Here is an 8755-nt window from a genome sequence, read left to right on the forward strand (position 1 = left end):
TATGAAATTTTTTTCATCCATTTCATTTCAACAGAGAAGAATATCGCTCACAACATGTCGTCGTTCGCTGAGGCGGCCGGCATGAATTATCTAAAACAGAGCTCTATCGACTTTGTCAATTACAACAAACGTCAAATGTCGCGCATCTACCCGAAGGGCACACGCGCCGACTCTTCCAACTATATGCCGCAGGTGTTCTGGAACGCTGGCTGCCAGATGGTCTCGCTCAATTTTCAAACCTCCGATCTACCCATGCAATTGAATCAGGGTAAATTCGAATATAATGGTGGCTGTGGCTACCTGCTCAAGCCGGATTTCATGCGTCGCTCAGATAAGGATTTCGATCCATTTGCCGATGCGCCTGTAGACGGTGTGATTGCTGCGCAGTGCTCGGTGAAAATTATTGCCGGCCAGTTCTTGTCGGACAAAAAGGTCGGCACCTACGTCGAGGTGGATATGTTCGGTCTACCCTCGGACACAGTGAAGAAGGAATTCCGTACACGTTTGGTGCCTAATAACGGTTTGAATCCAGTATACAATGAGGATCCGTTCGTCTTTCGTAAAGTGGTGCTGCCCGATTTGGCTGTGTTGCGCTTCGGCGTCTATGAAGAGAGTGGAAAAATGATCGGACAACGCATATTGCCATTGGACGGTCTGCAGGCGGGCTATCGGCACGTTTCGCTACGTACCGAAGCGAATTTCCCAATGTCGTTGCCTATGCTTTTCGTCAACATCGAATTGAAGATTTATGTACCTGATGGCTTTGAGGACTTCATGGCCATGTTGTCGGATCCGAAAGGATTTGCGGGCGCTGCAGCGAAACAAAACGAACAAATGAAAGCGTTGGGCATTGAAGAACAGAGCGGCGGTGCGGCACGTGATGCCGGCAAGGCTAAGGAAGAGGAAAAGAAAGAACCACCATTGGTATTCGAGCCAGTGACGTTAGAATCGCTGCGCGGTGAAAAGGGCTTCCAAAAGGTGGGCAAGAAGCAAAACAAGGAATTGGATACGCTGAAAAAGAAGCATACCAAAGAGCGCATGACCATGCAGAAGAATCAGAATGCAGCTATCGATCGGCTAATCAAGGGCAAAAGGTTGGAAATCAATTTAGAATGGTTGTACAATGAACGTGCTTGTAAAGCAATAATTTTTGTTTATTTTTTTTCTTTTACACTACAGCAAAGATGAAATACGCAATGATACGACGATCAAGAATGCAATTACTGAACAGACTCAGCAATGGACGGAGATGATTGCCAAACACAAGAAAGAGGAATGGGACATGCTGCGTCAGCATGTACAGGACTCTCAAGAAGCAATGAAGGCATTGATGCTGACAGTGCAGGCGCAACAGGTTAAGCAGCTGGAGGAGCGACATGCACGGTAAGTAAGCACAGTGGCCGTATTTACTTGAAAAGTACGCAAATAAGAAGCAGAGCTGAATAAGAGAAAGATTTACTATCTTATTTTCCTACAGTGATATTAAAGACTTGAATGCTAAACAAGCTAAAACCTCTGCTGACACCGCCAAAGAGGTACAAAATGATAAAACGCTTAAGACGAAGAATGAAAAGGATCGCCGACTGCGTGAGAAGCGACAGAACAATATTAAGCGTTTCATGGAGGAGAAGAAGGTAAGTGTATGAGGGCGCCGTTCATTACTAAGATATTCGATTTATCTTATGTAAAGGTAGCTTAAAAATCATATTTTCTAGTTCTTCAACTCTCTGCCTAGCACGCGTTTCGCACTCTATTTCGTTTGGTGAAGTTTAATTTTAAATTTATTCCACTTCTAAATTTTGCGACACGCGCTATCTGAATTTTTTTCATATTTTTCATGCGCCAATTTTTAAACTTATTACTTTTCTTTATTCTTCCAGCAAATCGGTGTAAAACAGGGACGTGCTATGGAAAAACTAAAACTGGCACACACCAAACAGGTGGAGGAATTTAGTACTGATGTGCAAAAGGTACTAAACGAAACACTCCGGCAAACCGACACTATAACCAGTATTGAAACTGTACTTTAGTACAGCTATTTAAGAAAACAAATGAAACAAAATGTGTAGTATTGAAGCCATAGTCACCTATATGATAAATACGAGTAGTTGTGCTTGTTGAATGATTATTTCATTACAAAAGTAATTATAGTCAAATCAGAAAATGTGTTTTATATGCTCGTTTTATAAGTAATACATAGATATGTACATTTTTATTGAATCCAAGCAAAGAAAGAAAAAATTTGAACGATAATGGAACTCAATACAGTTTTGGAGTTCAAGGAGCAGCAATAAAAATATTTATAAATTTGTGTACTAAATATATCGATGGTCCTGTGCAATAACGACACAATTCAAAATTCAAAAAATTTAATTAAGTGTCTCATCTCTATAATCCATGTCTTATTCTTACTAAAGTTAGTATTTAGTAAGGATTACTACAGTAAGTCGTAACGATTCGACATGGATTAGACAAGGATTCGAGACATGAGCCATTTAACAGTAGAAAGAGTTTTTATTTTTCGAATTTTGACTTGTGTCGTTATTGCAGAGGACCATCGATATGTTTGTACATATAATTGAAATCAGCTGACTTTGGTGCTAAAAGTTCCTATAATAATGAAATGCCAAGCATGACTTTGTTCAGCATGATTTAGTATTAGTGGTATTATTATAAGGTTATTTTTTTATGCTAACAATTATAGTTAACAATATTTGTTTATCGATTTTCGTATTAATGAAAATTTTTATTTAACGCAAAATAATATTAAAATTTAAATTAATTGTATTTTGTAGTTAGTTGGCATATTTATGTTTATCGATTTTCGTATTAGTGAAAACTTTTCTTTAACACTAAATAATAATAAAATTAAAGTTGACAGTATTTTGCATTAAAAACTAAAGCTGTGTACTAGAATGTACACTTAAAAGACCTAAATTTTGATTCAAAAATAATTTAAAAATATTTGGTCCTGCTTAATTTTAAATTTGAAATAGTAATAAAAAATTTTAAATTTAATTGATTCGGAAAAAGTACTAAAATCACCTAACAAATCAAGCAATTTTTCGATAAAAAATCGATTTTAATATTTTGAAAAAAATAATAATATAGCTTAATCAAATTTAGTACTGAAGATTCTTTTCTAGCATTACAGTACTAAGTTATTTACCAAGATTGGAATATCAAAATGTTCTGAGTTACTAAGTTACTCACACAAAATTTATTTTTAAAAATTTTAATAAACCCAATCTAAGCAAAATTTTTCTAAGAATAAATTTTTATAACATGCTTTTGAGAAACAGTACCAAGGCAAGAATTTACGCTTCAAAATAGTTTAATATTTAGTATTAAACTAAAAAAGTTAGTACAAAACCAAACAGTTTTTAAAAATTACTTTTGGAGTAAACTGAATTTATTTAAGTCTAACAAGTTTATCTATTTAATTTTGTGTCTCGCTTCATTAGCCAATAAAATTTATACTCTAAAGTTTAGCACTAAAGTTTTGTATGTAGATATGTATGTAGAAACTTTGGTAACGAATCAAAAAATTAAAAAATTTTAATTTTTAGTACTCGAAACTTAATTTTAAATCTTTGCTCTTATAAAAATTCGATTTTGATGCAAAAGTTTTGGCACTTAATTTTGTATGCAACATTTTTCAGTATATAATCCTTACGATTTTGTTTTTTAAATGAATTTTAAGATTTAAAGAGTAAAACTTTTTACATTTTATTAAGCTCCAATTGGTTAGTACTAAAATGTAGAGCTGGCAACATAGCACTTACCATGTGCTTAAAATAATTAATTAGCATTTTTACCTAAAAATTTATAGTATTTTGGAGCCAAAAGCTCGGAGCTAAATTGTATGTATTAAAAAAAAATAATAGTACTAAATTTTCACAAAAAAAAATGTATTAAATAGTGCGTGCATTCCTGCATTTAATTAAGCATTCAATTGGTTAGTACTAAAATGTAGCACTGAACATTTAGCACAAAATATCTACGTATAAAACTTAATTAACTTAATTACAGTAAAATTAATATTTTTATGTTGGAAATTTAGTACTAAATTTTAATTTGTAATGTTTAAGTAATAAAAAATTTTTGCATTACTTTTAAGTTCTAATAATTAATAAATAAATCCGAATAGGTAGTTTTAGCACCAAATGCAGTTCAACTAAGTAATGGTTCGTAACTGCTATGAATCTTGGAAGTACATATTTTGTACTTAACCCCAATAAAAAGCTTAAATAAGTTCTAAATCAAAATAAAATGGTAATTGCTTAAAAAGCTTACCTTGATTTCAAAATAAGTTCGAATTTAACTTAGCCTAGATGTTTTATGCCGCATTTCCACTAGTCAGTGAAATGACAAAAAAGTTTTAGCATTTAAAAATGCATGTGAAAATATACTATAATGACATTTAGTGTTTTTTATTACCCAAATTTGGCATTACAGTTTTTTTCGTTTAAACACTGGGCTTTGGCATATAAATATAAGTATTTTTAACATAAAACGCAGTTTAAATGAACTTTAATTTTTTTTTTAAATCGCAAATGGAGGGCTGAGTGGAAGATCGACCAATCTCTTTTCTCTTTTCAAGAACGCTCTACTTCAGAATTTGGTTGAAGATGCCATATTTCAGAATTTAATTGATAAACGTCCTATCTTAGAATTTGATTTAAAAACAGCCTATCTCAACTGGAAACATATTTAAAATATGTTGGGATAGGGCGTTTTTGAATCGGCAGCTGAGATAGGGCCTTTTGAACCTATTCAGAACGTTCTTTAACCAAATTCTTCAATAGGGTATTCTTAAAAAGTTTTCTTAGATAGAGCGTTAACGAGCTGGCGGCCGAGATAGGTGGATCTTCCACTCAGCCGTCGATATACAATTTTCATTATAATTTTAAGCAATTTCCTCATACAAATATATATTTTACCGCAATGGGAATGAAATTTTTAAATTTTTTTTTTTTTGTTAATTTAAGTCGTTTATGTTTTTTTTTTAAGTTCAGTACAAAGCTATGTTTGAAGTATTAAAGTTATCATATTTACAAAAATAATGCGACTGCAATTGTAATTTTCATTTTCCTACTTTTTTAAACGAGTAATCGCTGCATATAAATTTCGATGACTGTCGCGATTGTAAACTTTCATCGTACACGCTATCTCGCATACATACTTTTAATTAATTTATGTAAATTATTGTTTGAGTTTGCTTTTAAAAGTATGTAAGTTGCCTTTTAGTTTTGTAAGTTTGGTTTTCATTAAAAATGTTTGTACTTTTTAGTGAGTACGCAGTGAAACTGTTAATTTTTACTTATTTCTGTGTACTTGTTTATTTATTGTAATTACCAAATAATTAGTTAATTTCCATTTAAACTAAATTATTTCTTAATTTTGTAAAAATCAAACGATAATTGTTGTAGAATTATTAATAAATGCAAGTTAATGTCACAAGTGTATGTCAATTTTGTATTTTACTGTCACTTTGACAAGTGTGTCAGCTGTGATTAATGGCTATGTATAAAATTGTTCTAATTATGAACTCTATTTCCCTATCTCTCTTACTTTTTCAATGCATAGCTGCTCGACATGTACAAAATGGAGGAGGAGGCCTATAAAATACAAGGCAAGTCAGAATTCTATGCCTAGGATCCACCACTAGAAGAGCAAGGACCGCTTTTATAATACTTGCCGAATTCAAGGAGTGGAAAGGAGGAAGAAGCGAAACGCTTAATATGCGAATGCTTGACAGCTGTATGTCAGAGAAATGAAAGAGAAAACGGAAATGGAAACGGAAACGCAACTGACACTATAACATCAACTGGAGTTCAGCTACACTTTAATAAAAGGTCAAAATGCAATCCAATTATTAAGTACTTACTTTTTATTCAATTACTTATGAAAAGTGAAAAAGAAAACGTAGTATGTAGTTGTGTGTAAAATCATGCAAAGCGAATATTGAAGCAAAAATATTTATAGTAAACTAAAGTGAAATTCTATATTTATCCAATGAATGAATATACACTTACTAATAGAAATGTTTGAACACTTTTCATAAGCATTATTTGTAAGCGAAAACAAGTAAAATCGGCAAACGGCAATGGGAAACTCTTGAGAAACAAAAGAGTGCAAAATTTAACACCGATTACAAGTCTAAGTCAACTTAACCTAAAACAGGCTATTAAATATGTAAGTAACTAAATAATGCATAACCATAATATAAGCATGCATAACAGTTTTTTCTTAGAGTTCGCTAGCGAAGTTAAAACACAAAAAATAAAACTGAAATGTAAAGTTGAAAAAAAAAATATATTACAAAAAGGCAATAGTTCATAATAACAAGAAATAAAACTGTTACAACAAAATCAAGGAAAATTTAAAAAAATAACAAGGAAAATTCTATACAAAAACACTGAAAACCAATTTAAAAAAAAAAATACCATAAAAATAGCTAAACATCTGGAGATAATAATGAATTTATTACCAAAGCATTTTTCAAAAACCAAAACGCAGTACTCGAGCCCAAAACCTAAAATCTAAAGTTCATATTAATCATATAACCAAATAGTCAGTATTCCTTACTAATTGAAATGTTAGGAAACGTCAGAAGTCAGTAATCTTAAAGTGTACCATAGACTTGCCTACTATATATACAAACATACCTAAAAACTATACCAAGTAACTTGAGTTTCCACCACTCCACCTATTTACTTAAATATATAGTATTCCTACCTATAGTACATACATACATACTTATATGTATATAAACAATATGAGATTTTATTAAATAATAAAGAATAATAAAAACTAGCAAAAACAGCGAATGCCAAAATGCAGAGAAAACTGTGAGTTTAAAATTTATGTCACCCTGTTCGTGGTAGTAGAAACGGCTGATAATCGGCAAAAAATTCACCAGCAAAAAATAGCCAGCCATTTTCCACTGCTAGTTCTTTCAAACATCGTTGAGATCAGCAGATAAACAAGTGAAGCCATCTAAGTAGAAGCAGAGATATTTATTGAAAACTTAGATATTTTCGGCATATATACCTAACATTGGCAAAGGCCGTCTATAAAATATCGATTAATTGATAGTTTAACCACTTCTGCCGGGCTACAAATGAACTAAATGTCTAGATAGGTTTGAAAAATTGAAACAGCTGATATTTTGCAATAGTTTATGATCTGTCACGTACGAACTGTTAAGAATTTAGTGCACTTAAAATCAGCTGATCAGGAAAAGGGAACTTTAGCCAATCAGAGCAGCTGATATTACGTTTTCCCTCGTTTAGCTTTGATTCTTTTTAACCTATGGTAAATAATTTATTTTTATATAGTCTAACAAGGTAAACGATAAAATTAATTTTACGATAAAAAGTTATCTACTTAAAAAATATCGGTATATCGGAAATGATATTTCAAGTTTGATTTTAGCGAATCTAAAAATATTAAAAAAATTTCGATTTTTCGAACAAGTTTTTTTATCAAGCGCAAAAATATTACAGTTTTAAAGCAAAATAAATATCGATATATCGGAACTTTTATTTCAAGTTTTCTTTGATCGAATCCAGTAGTTATTAACATAAAAACTAATTTTTCCATAAAAGATTATCGATTTTTCGGATTTTTTTTTTAATGTCAGACGATCAACATACATAGGCGCTGTGTGGAGGGCAAAGATCGTTTTAGGAAATATGTAAATTTACACATATGTATTTATATGTACAAATATCGATGCATCTTTTAACTTAAGTTTACTTTTTATTTAAATTAGTTTTCTTATCAAGCTAAAAAACACTAAGAATTAAAGCAAATTTTGCGATCCAAAGCTAAAATATATATCGATTTATCGCAAAATGTATCGATATATCAGAGTATTTTAACGCTATATAGACGTCGAAATTGAATTCTTCGCTTGATAAAGAACGAATAATAAATCGATACATCGAACAATGCATATTTTAGCTTTTTTGTGCTTTATTTAAATTATGGTAAAGACCACTTTCTTTTATCAAATATAAAAATACATGTAAATTATACACAAAAAAATTCGAATAAAAATTATTGATTTTCAAAATATATGCACATTTGAAAAATGCATATTTAAGCTCTACTGAACTTTTTTTATTTAAATGGATCTTGTGAAGCCGTAATCAATGTTTTCCATAAAAACTTATCAATTTTTCGAAAAAAATATATCGACTACGGGGAAAATGTATCGATTCATCATAAAATATTGGCGTTATAAAATGGCTAATGTGAATTCCTCGATCATAAAGTATCGACATTTCAGAAAATAAATCGATATACATAGCTACATATATATCGATAAATCCAAAAAAAAAAAAACTTTAAATTACAGTTATGTGAAAAAATTTATCGATTTACGATGAAGTTTAGATTATCATGCAATATATAAGAAAATTCTGATATTTTGATTTCGATATTGTGAAAATCATTACTTACATATCGCTGATATGCACTTTATTACAAGCCCCCTTTCACGCCAAGAAAGTAATGCGAAATTCAGGCTCAGCTGTTTCGACTGAAATTGCTAACGAATTTTTTTCCATTGACTTGGCTTCAAAATATTTTTTAGCATTTGTGATTATTTAATTGTTCCTAACAACTAGCATACACTGTTAGCCCTTCTTTTCCATACAACCGATTTCCCTGCAGTTGGTAACGCGAGCGACTTTTCAAATAAGCAAAGATGCCATATTGTTCGTTTTTAATTTTGATAGTTATT

General features: G+C 31.3%; 1 protein-coding gene across 1 annotated transcript in view; it reads left to right on the forward strand.

Moving 5' to 3' along the window:
• The window catches only part of LOC118748797 (1-phosphatidylinositol 4,5-bisphosphate phosphodiesterase), a gene marked incomplete at its 5' end in the record, with an annotated part of 178199 nt that extends 172541 nt beyond the window's left edge, over window positions 1–5658 (forward strand). Inside the window, 5 exon segments of the mRNA XM_036483476.1 lie at window positions 35–1094; window positions 1180–1383; window positions 1478–1634; window positions 1881–1970; window positions 5590–5658. Coding sequence (XP_036339369.1) covers window positions 35–1094; window positions 1180–1383; window positions 1478–1634; window positions 1881–1970; window positions 5590–5658 — 1580 coding nt within the window.
• Between the last annotated feature and the right edge of the window lie 3097 nt (window positions 5659–8755).

The sequence above is a fragment of the Rhagoletis pomonella genome, unplaced genomic scaffold (assembly GCF_013731165.1).
Source record: "Rhagoletis pomonella isolate Grant_MI unplaced genomic scaffold, Rhpom_1.0 Rhpom_scaffold_00013, whole genome shotgun sequence".
Lineage (NCBI taxonomy): Eukaryota > Metazoa > Arthropoda > Insecta > Diptera > Tephritidae > Rhagoletis > Rhagoletis pomonella.